Genomic DNA, 17281 nt, shown 5'->3' with positions numbered 1-17281 from the left:
CCGTCATCGGAAAGGTACCGGCGCGCTGTGGCACAGGATGGACCGGTAGCCTGGGGCTGGGGGGACTGAACCCATGCAACTGGGCAGGACGCGGCTGACGCCTGAGGAGCAACGACGACAACAGCAGGAGGGCAGATGTTTTTACTGCGGAGAGTCCGGTCGCTGTGTGTCCTGCCAAAGGAACCAATCTGGTGAGTCCACCTGCAGTTCATGGCCATGCTTCACGCATCCTCACAGCCGTAAAGGTCATTCACCACACCACTACCACAAAGCTAAGGATACTCATCGACTCAGGGGCCGATGAGAGTCTGATGGACTGGGGATTGGCAGCCAAATTGGGGCTCAATCCTGAGCCACTCACCAGACCCATTATAGCCCGCGCACTCAATGGTAAAGAACTGTTTACTATAACCCACATCACTGAAACCCTGGAACTACACACTCACGGACATAAGGAGCACATAAACTTCTACCTCTGTCACTCACCATCACAGAAACTGATCTTTGGCCACCTCTGGTTGTGCATTCATAACCCGTACATTAATTGGAGAACTGGGGAGATCTTAGGATAGGAGGAGGGATGTGCTAAGCATTTAGAATACATCCCAAACCCGGAACATAATGTGTCCTTTTATTAATCATGTTTCTCTCCATGCTGCCACAGACTCAGAGGTAGACCTGAAGTCCGTCCCTTCCTGCTATCACCATCTCCGCAAGGTTTTCAGTAAATCCAAGGCCTTGTCGCTGCCACCTCATAGACCTTATGACTGCGCCATAGATCTGATCCCTAGTTCCAGCATCCCCAAGGGCCATCTTTACTCGGTTTCTGTGGATCGCAAGAGACGATCCTCACCTGCCTACCTGCCAGGCCAAAGAGTATGGCTCTCTGCCAAGAATCTGCACCTCCGGGTTCCCTCCAAGAAACTGGCTCCACGTTGCGTGGGCCCTTTCCCCATCACCAAGGTCATCGGTCCAGCAGCTGTCCGTCTGCGCCTGCCTCGCTCCCTCCGTGTCCACCCCACATTCCATGTCAGTCAGGTCAAACCAGCCAAGGAGAGTTCCTTGGTCCCGCCCCTCTCACCCCCTCCTCCTGAGGTGATAGACGGGGGTCCCATCTACAAGGCCCAGAGGAGAGACAATGGTTTCCTTCGCTGTTCATTTTGGATCGAACCCTCATCACAGACTTTTACCGTGAATAGCCTGACCCGTCTGGTAGCCAGTCTTAGAGAGGGGGGTTCTGTCACACTGTGGTGAGGTTGTCTCATCTTGGTTTTATTGTCTTGTCATTTCATGTTTTATTTTGAAATTCCTAACTTCAAAATAACACTTGCCCTTCCTCATTTATCCTGTGTGTCTCCCTGATTACCATTGTTTCCACCTGTTCCCCATTTCCTCCCACATCTTAAATAGTCTGTCTTCCCCTTGTCTTGTGTCAGTGTGTCGTCGATTCATGTCCCACACCAGCGCTATGTCCATGCCACAGTTCTTGATTCCTTGCCCCCATGTCTCTCTCTCTCTCTCTCTATCTCTACCTCTCTCTCAACCCAACTGATCGAGGCAGATGGCCACCCCCGAGGCTGTTTCTGCCTCTTAAAGGAAGTTTTTCCTTGCCACTGTCACCAAGTGCTTGATCATCGGGGGATCTGTTGGGTCTCTTTAAATAATTTTATGACGAGTTTGGTCTAGACCTGCTCTATATGTAAAGAGCCTTGATGTAACTTTATTATGATTTGGAGCTATACCAATAAATCTGATTTGATTTCAGTTCATCCAAATTGTGACCAAACGACTTAAACATCTGAAACTTTTTTTACTTAAACAAAGCTTTAAAACAGGAATGTGTGGCAACCTTTGTGATGGTAACACAAGGTTTTGAAGCAGGTTTTGAACCTGCTTGTACAAGCAGGCTCAAAACCTGTTCTGGTTTCAGTTAAGCTGATTCTGCTATGCATTATTCCCACTCTAGGTAACATACCAGGAAGAAGCCCTGTTCATGTCTCTGATCTAACAGTACAACGTTAGGACAGCGCCATTGTATCAAATACTGAAGTTGATCCTCACATATTACTGTGACTTGGATGAAAAAGTCACAGGTCATCACCTATACAGTAGAATATATTAAGCTATTACTTGAAACGCATCCTTATTTTCTACTAGTCCAGTATGTGTCTGTTTCTATGGTCTGGATCAAGGATCACTATAAGATGCTACTTCCACATTTGGACTTCTTTTGATGTATTTACATAAAACCCTGATGTTGTCAATCAGCATCCTGGGAAGGGTAAAAATTTGGTGCACTGCCTGGACAGAATCTACATTGTTCCTTCTGTATGAGACAGTCTCCTTCCCAGCAGCTTGGAGTAGACTTTCCTGGTTAGACTGAACAGCACAATAACCTGTTTTGAACAGTTTCTGGTTCTCTTTTTAGATAATGAGGACCATAACAATCTGCCACCTTATGCTTGAACATGTTTATAGGCAATATCAACCACAATATCACAAACCAACAGCACCCTGCACTCTCTAAATGTAGGTTTATTTGTAATATCATGGTTTTCTATGAGGAGCAAATCCTTCAGCTATTAGGCTCCTCTCATGTGCTACCAGTTCACAGAAAGTATTCAGGAAATAGAGCCATAAGGCTCCTCACTTGTGGAATCACTTCCCTGTCTGGGTTCAAATGAGGCTTAAAACTGTACTCTTTGCTAAAGTTGAAGCTGACAAATATGGTCCCATGATGAGGTCCTCTCTCCTCATCTCTTCCTTTCTATCTGCACACATTCATGTTATGAATTCATGTTACTAATACTTCTCTCTCTCTAACCCTATTTCTCTCTTCTCTTCCCCTCAGCTGTCTCCACCTCTGGATCTGTGAGAGCGCACCACCTCCTTCCTCATGGTTAAGCTCAACACCCACTGGCACAATCATTTGTATTAGTACTTATGTGTTAGTTTCTTTATTATTTGTTGTGCTAATATTATTACTGTTATTATAGTATTCTTATCTTAACCAATCATCAATCTTCATGCCTAAACCTAACCAATAAATCAATGAAGAAAAAATGGATTACAGCCAATCAGAATCAAGCTAGGGGTTGGTCAAAGCCAGTTGAACACGTAGTCACAGTGTATAAAAGGAAATGCGTGTGTGACACACCTGTTGTCCACAGTCTAGGAGCCATGAAGCTGGTTTTGCTGCTGCTGCTTAGCCTGCTGTTCTCTGTCTCTGGTGAGTCCATTTATAAGTTAAATTTATGATCTTAAACTTTTGGTCACAGACTTTTTACCCTGTACCTCCCTGGAAGTACACCTGCTCCTGTGAAATGCTGTTTCTGGAAAATGGATGTTAAAACAAGACAAAAAGAGGGAATGCAATGAACAATACACAGTGAGAGATGACGTAATGCCACCACAGTTTTGTTTTTTTGACTGCTTAAGTGACAAATTGATTCTTTAAGATTGGTTTTATTTTAGTGTACTGATTACACTTGGTAATCGTAGTGTAAGAAAAATTCTTTTGTAAAGATGATAAATAAACATATCTAAAAATGGTGAGTTTGGGCCTGTCAAATCAAATACATCTATTTTCTTTAAAAGAAATTATGGTAAAATAATGTGATTTTGGAGAGGAGCAGAACTCTTTAACTGGGGAGGCTTATTTCTCTCAGCTGTGGTTCAGCTGTCATCTTCTCACGGCTTAGCTGGTTTAAGCAGCAATGTTTATTTACCAGTCAAACAGCACACAGATGCTGTGGTGCCTGAGGTTAACATGAGGCCAACCAACAACTGTTGGTAACAGTGATATCAGAGCCATCAGTCCAAGGTTTAGTAAGAAGGATAGGATAAGGGGTAAGTAAGATGAAGGAGCAATGATTCAAAGTGTCAGATTCTACATTGTTCGTACAACAACAGCTACACAAAAAGAGCAGCAGAGTAATAGGAAGCTAAGATAAAAGAAAAACTGGCAAAACTTGTTTTAAAAGGGTTGGGGCATTCAGGTTAGAATCAAGTCTAAAATTAGATCAGGACTGAGGTTTGAGGATATGTAAAGCAGAATGTCAATGTATGTCTTCACTTAAGACGTGTGTGTGTGTGTGTGTGTGTGTGTGTGCGTGTGCGTGTGCGCGCGCGCATGAATGAAGTCTTCTCTCAGACAGTTTCAGAGAGTGATGAGGGGCTGATGTCTGGCAAACCAGTTGACAATGAACCCAGAGAGGTGAGATTGCTTAAACAATATTACCAGAAACTGCTAGACAATAGTGATGGGAAGTTCAGATCTTTTTACTGACTGGGGTCTTTTAATTTCATTCAGTAAAATGAATGAATCTTTTTTTCAGCTAATTTTTTCATTTCGTTCACTGGAACCAGTGTGGCACTGTAGCTGTCATTGGAGTAATGTCTGAAAAAGCATGGCTTTCAAACACTGAAGAGCAACATGGTTTGCTTCACTTGGCATATAATACACAAGTTTGTTTTTGTTAACCTATTGACCACCCTTTTGGGCCATAGACTATGTAAATTGAAATTACTGATTACTTAATTTGCCAGTATCATTAAAAAATTGTCATTCTATGATGGCTATTCTTTTTAGCCTACTAGACCCGTAGTGTAAGGCAAATTAAACATCCATCCCATAGCTACACAGATAATGTTAACTTCCGTGCTAACGTCAGATAGCTCTCCTCACCAGCAGTAACAGCATTGGTCAAGTTATTGCTGTAACCATGTGAATAATGAATGATAGACCCGAAAACCCATAGTTATGAGTCGTGAACGAATCATTCATTTTGACACTGAGCCTGTTGTTACCTCCACAGCTTTGTAGTTCCTTGTAGTTCCAGCTACACTGAGAATATGCAGTGAATGAATCTGATCCTGTGGCATGCATGCTTGGACCAGGCAAAAAATAATGTATCACTTACTGAAATGACTCGTTACTCTCAAGTCATACAAGATTAGTTCAGAATGAGCAAATCTTTCACGAACCACAGATCACTGCTAGACAAGGAAAGAGTGACACTAGAATAAAGACTGCAGTTAGTTTCTAGTTTTTTTTAGATACCATCAATATCAAATCTAGTTTAATCTGATCCAGTTGTAACAGCACTACATTGCATTTGCATCACCTGTAAGGGTGCCTAATCAGTAATTATGTGACCATGTGTTCAGCCTGAGTGTAACAAGTATGAGGGAGCAGTCTGCACAAAAGAGTACAATCCAGTATGTGGCAGTGATGGAAAGACCTACAGCACTGAGTGTACTCTGTGCCTTGCTAACAGGTATGTAACACACACCTTAACTCAAGTGCACTATGTGTGCATATATACACTCCAGTGAAACCATCATGTACACATCATGTTCTTTTCTTCTTACAGGACAGAGAAGAAGAATGTGCTAGTGGCATCCAAAGGGATGTGCTCTTAACTGGTTGTGGCAGAGACATGAGTTTTTGTGCATGCACACAGAGACACACATGTAATCATATACACTTTTGGTGTCATAGGCAGTTCTAATCAATGTATTTTGCCTTGTAATTAAAGTTTTACCAATTATGCGTGTCTCCTGTGTTTCCTTTCATATTCAGACACCAAGGCTTTTTACCAGTATAAACACGAGTGAAATTTGAGGAAACATGAGGTATTTGGAGACATCTTCGATTAGAGAGATTGGAGAGTGAACCTTCCATCCATCTTCTAACACTTCCACTGCCTGTGGCCATTTGGCCCTCTCTTACAGCAAGGGAGCAACTGCAAAGGTTTTTGGGGTTTGCCAGTTTTTACTGCAGGTTTATTCGGAGCAATAGTCAAGTTGTTTCCCCAGTAACCAAACTGTTCCACTCTCATCGTGCAATTCAGTTTGGGGTAGAAGTTGATGCCTGGTGTTGGGGCAGTACTCTCCCAGCTCTCCACCTCTGACCAGAAGCTGCATCCCTGCACTTTCTTCTCTTGCCGGCTTATCCCTGCTGTGAGAACGTAAAATTTAGGGAACCGAGAACAGCTGGCAGTCGTTTTGGCACTTCAGGAATGGAAGCACTGGCTGGAGGGTGCTACTCATCCCTTTGTGGTATTTATGTGGTACTTATCATAAACACTTGTCTTACTTCCATTCCACCTTCATGCTTCGTGCTTTTCCCTTACCTACCAGCCATGGTCCAGGAATGTTTAGTGAGAGGCTTTTTCACTTAATTTCACCTCTCCCACTGAGGATTCAAATACTATACTGTCATCTTCCTGTGTCATGGGGCCGGCGGAACAGGGTTCTCCCCTCTACCTGAACATAATCCAACTAAAAACCTAAACGATAGAAATAAAGCCACAAAAACTGAACCACTGGACCCACCAAGAACACAAAAGGAAAGAGAACCAAAAATAGCTACATAAGATCACAAAATCACCACCAAAACTCTACTGCTGCTGCCTGGCCAGAATGAGGAAGAGAGAGAACTGCAGTCCCCTTCCCCTCTATATAGGCACCTTAATCGCTAAGTAGCCACGCCTGTTAGGAAGGAGACAGACAGGATGAGAAAGGATCGGGATTATCGGCAAGAGGTGGGCCATGTAACAGCTAAGTATTTTGAAGTTGTTATGATACTCAATATGGAGTGCCACTGGCTGACAGGGGATATGCATGCCACACATATTTGATGACCCCCTGTCCTGACCCTAGGGCCGTGCCCCAAAATTTGTTCAATGTGGCCCTCTCTCAAACCAGTGTCAGGATGGAGATGGCCTTTGGGGTCATTGACGCCTGTTTCATCTGTGTCCGTGGGCTGAGGGTGGCCCCAGACTGGGAACACAAATTAATCTCTGCATACATTGTACAACACAATATAGTGACCATCTGGAATTAGAGGATTCCTCCTGTAAACCCCCCAGCCCCATATGTGATAGATCCCTCACCCTTGATTACCCCTTATGGAGGGCTTCACTGTTTCAATTACAGCTTTATACATGTTGGTTATTGCCCACAACAGGGACACATATACAGCGTATAAGATATTACAGAACCACTGACCACTTTGAACTATGTTCTTATATTTGTTTTCCACTTGCTATCAAGTTCTTTTTGCTCAACTGTTGTTGTAACTGGAATAATGGGGTTCAAACTGTCAAACAAGCGACTAAAAAAAACTGAAACAGAAATTTATGGGGAACATACATAACTCTCACCGATGTGGTGGCGAATTAATATTATGATCCCTTTAATGTGTGCATTGACAGAGTTGCTGATTTCTGCTTCTTTCTGCTGCAGTTGTGTTACTCTTTGCTTGAATAATTAATTTGTACTGATATTTTTGGTATATCACACTTCGCTCCTCCATTGGGAAATACTGTTAGTTGCTCTTTGCATCTTCTCCACACTGCAGTTGGTCGAATACGGCAAACCCCGCCTCTTTTATGTGGAAAGGCACTGATCTAGATAGGAAAACATCTGGCTTCAATTAGCGAGTTTGTGAGCGGCTTTGTGACACGGATTATCCAGATTATGGATGTCTGGGTAAGTGAAGCCAGTTAATGAAAAGAGATTCCAGGCATTTAAATCCAGCTTCATGATACAGGCCCCAAGACACAGAGACAGCTCGTTTTTGTTGTGCTGCAACACAACAAGGTGTAACAGTAGGCCGCCACGATGACGGCATGAATTTGATGAGGGTGTTGGAGTTGTTCTCACAGCTCTGTCACCCAGCTCCCATTCAGTACTTTTCCACTCACCTCCTCCTCCTTTTTCACACCACCTCACTCCACCTGCCAAGCCATACCCCCCCATTAAGCCATCTCTACTCACCTGTGATCACAGCTGCTCTTTATCTACTGATATCAGCCCACCATATATTCACCAGCTCCTCACTCCCCCAGTTGCCAGATTGTTCTTTGCCTTTCTTGCAAAACTCTCATGCAATTTCTTTGTTCAGCTCAATAATAAAATAATATTTTTATTAAAATTATAGGACAGAGATTAAATTGGGCCTGAGCCCTCCGGAGCTCAGCTCTGCTACCTCACCTCGGCAGTATAGCCATCAGGAGCTGAGCTCCCTCCGCTTCAGTGTTTATATTCATCATGAGTGTAGCTACCATTATACAACTTTTTAAAATAATTAATTTTGCCCCCCTTTCCTTTTACCGTGTGAAAAATCAGTCTTTTCAATCAGTCTATTTACTCAGCGCTGTGTCAGAGCTTCATTATTGAACCTGTTCAGTTGTTTGACATAAACCTGAATCTATGAATGCTTCCCCTGCTACTGGCACCTTCACACAACGCGCACGTGCAAACACACACTCACACACACTTTGATGCACAGACTGGAGACAGATAGGAAAGGTAGAGAGATTGATCTAAATCATATTGTCAGACCAGGACTCAGATGCAGAGGCTTTGTAAGACACAGACTTTATTCTTGGCTGCAATGATCTCAGACCCAAGTGAAAAAAGGAAACAGGGCTATGAAACACTAACTTAAAAGGGATGTCACAAGGAAAAAAGGGGGAAAACAAAAAACACTCCATAGGGAGGAAAAATCTGACTAATAAAACAAGAGAAACTCATTCACGCTACTAAGCAGAGGATCAAGGTAATTCTATGAAAACATGAAAACAACTCAAAATCACTCTTAACGAGGAAAACACAAAAGCTATGAACATTAATCTATCCAAAGAATTTACAAACAAAAAGTCACTCATGCAGAGGAAAGAATAAAAGGCTATGGGGAAAAAGGGCTAACTCTGGTATAGAAATTACAAACAAAAATTCACTCAGTCGAGGACCAAAAGCTTACACAAAGAAACGAGGGCTGTGGCATGGACGTAGCGCTGGTGTGAGACATGAATCGACGACACACTGGCACAAGACAAGGGGAAGACAGACTATTTGAACTGTGGGGGAAAATGGGGAACAGGTGGAGACAATTGGAAATCATGAGGGCACACAGGAGACATGAGGAAGGGCAAGTGTTCTGAAACGAGAGGAGAGTTAGGCATTTCAAAATAAAACAGGAAATGACGAGACACAGTAAGCCCAGACAAGACAACCTCACCATGGTGTGACACATATCTGGAAAGTTGTCTTGTAATGACTGGGTACTGCTGATATGTGGTTAGATGTTGTGACATGTAAGTAAGTTTAGCAAACAACTTATTTGATTGATGTAGATTTATGGTGTGAGATGTAAACAAGTAATGCAAATAATTGTGTGGAATGAGATGTAAATGATTATTGATAATATGTCAATTGATGGTGTATATTGTGAATAAGTTTAAGTTTACAAACTGCAGGGTAGGCTGATTGTGAAGCATAGGCTTAGTAAATTATCAATATGTGAATTGATGGTAAACTGATAAAATGTATACACCGATGGTGCAAGGTAAATAAAAAATAAATAAAAATAAAATAAAAATATTGATCACTGTGAGTGAAGGTGAGATATAATGTTATGAATATAAAACATCAAACTTCCAAAAACATCTGAACTTTGATAACAATACTATTTTTTCTAATCATATAATAAAATCAATAATAATGTAATTACAATTGTCTTTCCAGTAATCCAGGGCCCAGCACAGCCACGGTATATGAACTTTTAAACCAGTGGAGTGTGGATGTCTTTCCTCCAAAATATTGTATATGTGTTGTGTGAATGTGGTCATATTTTACTATCAAATTGTGATTTTGTCATTTTCATTTGGGGTCCAATAGTGTTTAAGTTTTTGCTTTCACCAGATAATCCTTTAACTCGCTATAATTTCTGAATGCAGCAATTGCAGCTCCCTTCCCCTTGTGGAGACTTCAAAGTTGTCCCTGATTTCTCAGATCAGTTTCACTGTCGAGATCATGTGGTGATGAGGGAAATTATGCTGGGCACATCATAGGGCTTAATCTGGAGGAACTGTACTAGCATGATTTAAGAACGGTTCAAGAGTTCCCTCTGCTGGCCAGTGCAGAGAAGAGTACCAGAGTGGCCTCTTTAAAATACTGTGTGCAGATCCTGTGGAATATTAATATTTATGATTGATCAGGCCTTCATCAGATGAAAGCTGGTGTTCAGTAGTAACATGTGTATCCATCTTTTTGATCTATTTTTGCGTCCTTTAAATGTTGTGTGCAAAAACTCAATTGAATTGTGATTCAATGCGAATTTTAAGTTAATACATAGATAAAAATTATTGAGTGTTTGGGAAAAGCTAATATGCCCCAGATACCATACAAATATTTTTAATAATTTATATGACTCTTGTCACATTGCTGTAGAGCCCCTGTCTCCCAATCTGCCATAAAAATGTTGGCAAAAGCAGGCGCAAATGTCTTGAACATAGCTGTTCCCCTCTTTTCTAAAAAAAAAAAATAATCCTGGCCATTCCATTTAAAATTGTTCCCAGCCAAATGTATTTCCAATTATTGTCATACTTTTTTATCCTGTCTTTTTGGCAAAATGCTTTTCAGTAATTGCCCCCCTTAATGTTTAAGGCTGTGTTGCAAAACAGACAGAGTCTGGACCCAAAAGCTGACGCGGGAGGCTCAGACAATGGTAAACAAAAAGCTTTAATGACAAAGTAGCAAACAAATGTAGAAACAAACAATAACAAACAACGCAGCCAGCAAAACTGAGAGCTGGATGGGGCAGTGGCTGAGCCTTTAGGAAAGTAACAACTGAAGAGAACGGAGTAACAAAAAGCGCTGAAAATTCCAGGGGCAAAATATTGTTAGAAAGTTTCAACAGAAAATCACTAGTAGTACTAGGAAATGCAGGGCAAAGTAGCAACGGAAAATCACTAGTTCAAAACTAGGAACACAAATGGAAGAAGAAACTCTGAAGGTTATACAACAACACAGGAAACAGAATGTAACAGAACTGCAAAATAAAAGCATGAACCAGAACCTTGGCAGGTAATGTATCAATTTCGATTAAAAAGATTGAATCTACTGGAATGTGTACATTGTTGACATTATTAATAAAATCATAAATATACTTAATATAATCCTGGTGTGTAGTGGACAGCGGATTCAGGTAAAAGTACAGACCCTCTGTTGCCCTGTAGGTTTCATTACTGCAATCAGATACTATAGTTCAATCCAGTCTCATGGGAAATTGTGAAATGGTCACATTTTTTAATCTACTGTTTCGTGCGTGCCAGCATAATTTTCCAATTTTTTTCATTGCTAGCTAAAACGTTTTTCAAACTTTCAATCGGAAGTTCATTTTGTGCGTACAAGCATGATAGTTGTATGCAATGGCGCACAGAAGTGGTTTGAGTTTATTTAATTTCCGAATACAACTGAATACAACTAAAATAAAATAAATATTGGCCGTACCTAAATAAACCTGCCAGTGTCTTTGCAGACCACCAGGAGCTGACAAAGATGAAGCTGTTCCTCAGTGTTATGTATCTAAGAGCTCATGCAACTAAGTGTGAGGTATTTTCTTTACATTTTTGTGTCATATGTGAATTTGTAATGTTTACAAGCACAGCAATAACATACAATTTAAGTATATGAATAGCTCTGGTATGAAGCCTTTAGAATTAACATTACATGTTAGTAGGTCCAGCAGCCTGTTTAAACTGACACTGCACCCCCTCTCAACCCAGTTTTAATAATCTTTCCTCTGATTCTGAGAAATCAGTGGTGGTTTTGGACGTTAGCAGCAGGCTACATTAGCAACAGTTGCCACATTGAAGACTGTGTTATCGTCACTAGTGTTGCCAATTTAGTGTCTTTGTTGCTAGATTTAGCGACTGTTTCTGGTGTTAATGGAGACTTTTCTGGAGTAAACTGACATCAGAGCTCACATTGCTCTGAAGCTCTCAAAGAGCAACAGCCGTGAGCCCCAGCCCAAAGCCCTCACAGCGGCTTCCCAAAGGCAGTCAGAGCAGAGAGGAGATCCTTACCCCTCCATTAGCATTCAGACAGCAAGTGAATGAAATCTGATCCAACCCTAGATGCAAAGTTTCATTGTGAAAAGACCTTTGGTTGTGCTATATTCTAACATTAAACAATACAGGACATATTAGATTTTTCCTATGTAATGTGGCTGTCTGGCGTTGCAACCCACATCCAACCAAGGACCAACATTAATACAACGTCCCTGTGTCAGCTGGGAATGCTCCGACAATCCATCAAGTGGAGCAGCTTCGTCGCATACCAAAGTTGTACTAAAACATTTTGAGAGATTTTTGAGTACAGTGCACCACATAAAATTGGTTCAAGGTCAGTAAGCACAACAAGAATTCATACATAAGGTGCACTGCCAAATTTTGAGGAAATTTTAAGATTTTAAGTTCACCTTATAGTGCGAAAAATTCCTCTGCTTTACACGCTATATGCTCTGGGTCAGCAGGTCCCACTTCCACATACTCTTAAAAGGCTTAAAATGTCTTTCACCAACATCCTCCATAGCCGCAATGTTTTGAAAGACTTCCAGGCTTCAATCTAAAGCAATTGATTAGACCTGATTTGCCTTAGCCCCGCTCACTGCCTTTGATGGGTGAATTAATTAATGAAGCACTGCAACACAGGACCATGAAATAATAATATTACATACAAAGTGAAATAATTATATATATTTTTACATTAAATTAACTGGTATTTTAATTAATTAATGCCACATTTAAGTAATTATTTAGATTTTATTTATATATTTCATTCTGTCCCTTTTGGTCCTCCACAGGGAATTGATGGCCTGTTTCAATGGCAAAGAAGAAAGAAGAACAGAAAAAACATTATTTTATAGCTGTGAACACATTTAACATGTTTTTTACTCACTCTGTCTCTCCCGCGACATTAGTATCTATCCTACAGTGTCTATTTGAATTACATGCCTATTGTCAATAAATTATGCAAATTGTTGATGGCGATTGAGTACTGAGGAGCTGGCAACACTGATCATCACACATCTGTCCCAAATATATAGGCACGGAAGGCCCAACTAAACATACAAGTAGGTCCAGCAGACTGTAATCGCTCATTTATTCTTTCAGACAGAAATGGCGGAGCTCAGTGGGCGTGGATGGCTGATACAATTTGAAAGTGTGTGGTATATCAAATCAAAACAATACATTTATTTATATGGTGACAAATCATAACAAAGTTACATCAAGGCAGTTTACATATAGAGCAGGTCTAGACCAAACTCTTTATAAATGTATTTAAAGAGACCCAACAGATCCCCTGATGAGCAAGCACTTGGCGACAGAGGCAAGGAAAAACTTCCTTTAAGAGGCAGAAACCTCGAGCAGAACCAGGCTCAGGGGGGGCGGCCATCTGCCTCGACCGGTTGGGTTGAGTTGAGAGAGAGAGAGAGAGAGAGAGGGTGGGAGGGAGACAGAGAGAGAGACACACACAGAGGGGGCAAAGTTGGGTAGAGTAGGGATGAGAGCAGGAGGAGGGGATATTCAAAACAGGTGCAGGAACATGATGCTGCATGAAGTTCATAGAAATTATGCTGTATGTAGTTCATCAAGATGTGGGAGCAGCAGGCGTTGCAGGGACATGGGGTAGTGATGATTCACCACCTGCAGGATGAGGACAGGGAGAGAGAGGAGAGGAACTGGGAGAGAGGGATTTAGGAGAAGCATGGTTACTGATATGTTGGTGCATGCAGGGGGTAAGGAGAGAGAGAGAGAGAGAGAGAGAGAGAGAGAGAGAGAGAGAGAGAGAGAGAGAGAGAGAGGTGCTTAGTCCTTCCACCAGCAGTCTAGGCCTATAGCAGCATCGTTAAAGACTAAATGAACTTTAACTTTTTAACTATAAGCTCTGTCATACAAAAAAGTTTTAAGCTTTGTGAAAACTGGGGGTGCTACAGTAACAATATAATAACAAGTACTTTCTCCAAAGCAGAATATGAGTAGTGAGACTGGAAAATAAATCATATAGGCTACTCATCCCAGCAACAGCCCCCGTGGCACTCAAAATTTCCTTGGATACCTTAGTTGTTATTCCTCTGCCAAATTTCAGAGCGTACATGTTCCGTGGCTTTGAAAAGTATGTATACATCAAAATATGCAGATCCATCAGGAAAGAGATACGATCTCTTTGCAATTCCAATTTTTACTAAAGTTATTCCCAATAAATGGCCAAAATTTCCAATTGGAAATCAATTGGAACTAAAAAAAACACCACAAAACGTCACCTTCTTTCTGAATCAGCTAGCTCTCTCATACCTGCACGTAGAAATGTCATTCAAACTTTAAAATATAAAAAGTAAACCTTTCAAACTATGAGCATTCAAAGGAAGAGTCCAAATCACTCATTCATCAAAGCTAGAGTGGAGGCATGAAAAAATAACCATCATTTTTATTTTTAACTCGAGCTCATGGCCAAACCGTGAAAAGGAGACCAATAATTTTTTGTCAGAATGTAGACATAGCTGTTGGGATACATGAAATGTGATTTTGACAGGTGAGCTCTGCACAAATGGCAACACAGCGGCGTAATGGTCAGCGCTGTTGTGCTACAATAAGAAGGTTCCGGGTTAGGTTACCGCAGAATTTGCATGTTTGCATCTCCCTGTGTCTGTGTTGGTTTCTTCCAGGTACTCCGGTTTCTCCCACCTTCCAAAGAAGGGTTAACTTGTGACTCTAAATTGTCCGTAGGTCTGAATGTGAGAATGAGTGGTTATTTGTGTCTGTGTGTCTTTGTGTGTTGACCCGTTTGATGGACTGGCAACCTGTCCCCACCCCTCACCTGGAAAGTTGGCTGGGATTGGCTCCAGCACCCCTCGAGACCAGCTTTTCCTCCCTCCCTCCTGCAGTTGGAGTCCACCTTTTGATCTCCTTCATCAGCTGCACCTGCTTTTTAATGACGCAGGTACAAAGGTGTAGGAATGACTTTAACATTGGGACGCGCATATATACACACATATGACCAGAAAAGTTGTGGACGTTAGCAGAAGTCTATATTCGCCTACAACACCCAAGATCCTCAGCGATCGTTGCCATAGTGAAGACACTATCTGGTAAGCCTGCAGTTCTCACATCAGCAAATCAATGACCTGCAGAGAGATAAGGCTGAGCTCCGAGCTGATGTCTCCTCCATTACAGCGGAGGTGGACCAGCTCAAAAAAAAAAAAAAAAAAAAAAAAACAACTTAAAGAGACTGTCCTAGACATACAATGTGGGAGTATGCAGGACAATCTAATATTCTCAGGAATCCCATGGAGCTCCCTGGACAATCCAGGGGCCCTGATTGAAAAATTTTATGCTGTCTGCTCTCAAACCTCCAATGGAGACAGTAAATAACATCACCTTCCACCATGTCCACCGACTCGGGGCCTGAAGAATAAACCATCCCCATCCCATCATCACCAAGTTCGAACATTTCCAACAGAAGGTGCTTATTAAGATTAAAGTACAGGGACTTAAAGGAACTTCTTTCGGGATGAACAACCAATTCCCAAGGCACAAAGTGTTGTACCCGATCCTGAAGGAACACTGGCAGAAAGGAAAGAGGACTGCCCTGTAGAAACTTGTATGTTGTGTGTGAAGAACCAACCACTTGAATCCAAAACACTGGCTTTTAATAACGAACTAGGTGACCCGAGAATGAACGTGCAGCATGCATAAACCGAGAGGGACCCACTAGATGGAGCTACTAACACCTAGATAGCTAGGCTGTGCACAAGTATGGTGGCACATGACAAACAAAACAGTGATCATATAGCCAATGATCTACATCCCTTTTCTTTGGGTGTAATCTTCAATGATTTACAAAATGTCGCTGGTCATCTAGCGTTAAAGAACATTTCAACATTTTATACTATTATCAGTAAGCAACCCAATAATGTTATTCATAGTTCACTTAAACCTAGATAACACTAGAGAAATGAGAAAACACATCACTTTAACTAGTGCATCCTGTCACTATACCATTTCACTACAAGTGCACAACTGAAAGAATTAAATGCAGAAACAGTAATAATTGTACAAATCCAGCAGCATGCATGACATTTCAAAACATGGATTCACTGCATACATTTGGGGTTCATTCTACAGCTGCTTCCTGAACGTGTCATGCAATGGGCAGTTCTGTTCTTAGTGGGCGAGTGGGGTGTGGGCACTCTGGGCGAAGAGGGGAAGGGGGGCTGTGAACACATGCTGGTTGGCTCTGGCATTTGTGGTGTGGGGGGAACAGAAGTCGTCAAGGAGGGGCCAGTGACTTGGGGGTCTGAGTCTTCTGTGTAGGGCTGTGGTGTGGCTCTGTCACAGGAAAGATGTGGCAGCGGTTCCTTCTGTATGTTGCCCCTTTGGACTAGATCATGTAGGAGCGTGGCTCCTTGCTCATCTCCTGTACAGCCCCAAGTTGGTCATATCCTTTAGGGGCTTGCATGTGCACCACCTATCCCTCTGCTATGCTCTGCTAGACTTTAGAGGGTGACTTGGCTTGTAGTTGCTGTTAAAATGAGCCTTTTGAAGAAGTTGGGCATTGATTTGTTGGGTGCATTTCGATGAGGGTTTCAGTAGGTTAGTGCTCACTAGGATGGCTTTTCATGTCTCCTGTGACATGAGACACTGAGCAGGATACCCAATATAGAATCAAGGGGAATGCTTCAGATGATAAGAAGGTTGAAGAACACGGCAGTTCCTTCTTTGTGGGACTTTTCCATCAGCTCTTTAGCACTGCACACTGCTCGCTCTGTGAGGCCGTTTGACTGACTTCAAATTTATCTCCATAAATTCCCAACTGGAACCCTGTATGTCCTTCCCAATCTGACACAACCCTGATTTGGTAACACAGTTCTTCTTCATCTTAGCACAATCACCCACCTCCATCACCTCGTCTGAAACACACAAATTTATTTTAGGCTTTTGGTGACAAGGCCTATGGCTATGGAGAGACTCAGTCGCAGAGTGAGTACCCCAAACACAAAGCATTCAAAGATCTAAAAAACTTTACTGAAGGGCAGGCAGGGTCACACACAAAAAAGCAGTCTGAAAAATCAGGCAAACAAATGTGAAAAGGGCAAGGCAGCGTTCCACAAAACCAGGTCATATAATGAGGTTTCACAAAGAATGAACACGAGAGAGCAAAGCACATGGAGGTAACGGTGACAATCTGGCATTGGAATGGGCATGAACCATGCACTTAAATACCAGCAGACACAGGTGTGGAGATCATTGGCGGGAAACAAAACAAAGGAATTTGACAAGAAGTGATGAGCCATGACAGGAATAAACACAAATTACAAAATAAAACAGGAAGTCCAAGAACATAAAGACAGAGACCTGACATTTGTAATACAAAACAGAAACTTTTCCCAAAACCTGCAGGTGATCAAGACAATAAGGAAGAAAAT

At 41.8% G+C, this 17281-nt stretch overlaps 1 protein-coding gene across 1 annotated transcript; it reads left to right on the top strand.

Moving 5' to 3' along the window:
• Positions 1 to 3148: 3148 nt before the first annotated feature.
• On the top strand, positions 3149 to 5552 carry LOC115049906 (trypsin inhibitor ClTI-1-like). Its single transcript, XM_029512521.1, has 4 exons — positions 3149 to 3229; positions 4143 to 4216; positions 5170 to 5279; positions 5376 to 5552. Exons 1-4 carry the CDS (start codon positions 3181 to 3183, stop codon positions 5422 to 5424), a joined length of 282 nt encoding a protein of 93 aa, XP_029368381.1. The 5' UTR covers positions 3149 to 3180; the 3' UTR covers positions 5425 to 5552.
• The last annotated feature ends 11729 nt before the right edge of the window (positions 5553 to 17281 follow it).

Source organism: Echeneis naucrates, chromosome 10 (genome assembly GCF_900963305.1).
Source record: "Echeneis naucrates chromosome 10, fEcheNa1.1, whole genome shotgun sequence".
Taxonomy (NCBI): domain Eukaryota; kingdom Metazoa; phylum Chordata; class Actinopteri; order Carangiformes; family Echeneidae; genus Echeneis; species Echeneis naucrates.
This window is presented reverse-complemented; position numbering and strand designations above follow the sequence as displayed.

Coding starts and splice junctions, on each gene's coding strand:
- LOC115049906 (XM_029512521.1), top strand. CDS start 3,181: ATGAAGCTGGTTTTGCTGCTGCTGCTTAGCCTGCTGTTCTCTGTCTCT. Junction 3,230..4,142: donor CCTGCTGTTCTCTGTCTCTG/GTGAGTCCATTT, acceptor GCATGAATGAAG/TCTTCTCTCAGACAGTTTCA. Junction 4,217..5,169: donor TTGACAATGAACCCAGAGAG/GTGAGATTGCTT, acceptor CCATGTGTTCAG/CCTGAGTGTAACAAGTATGA.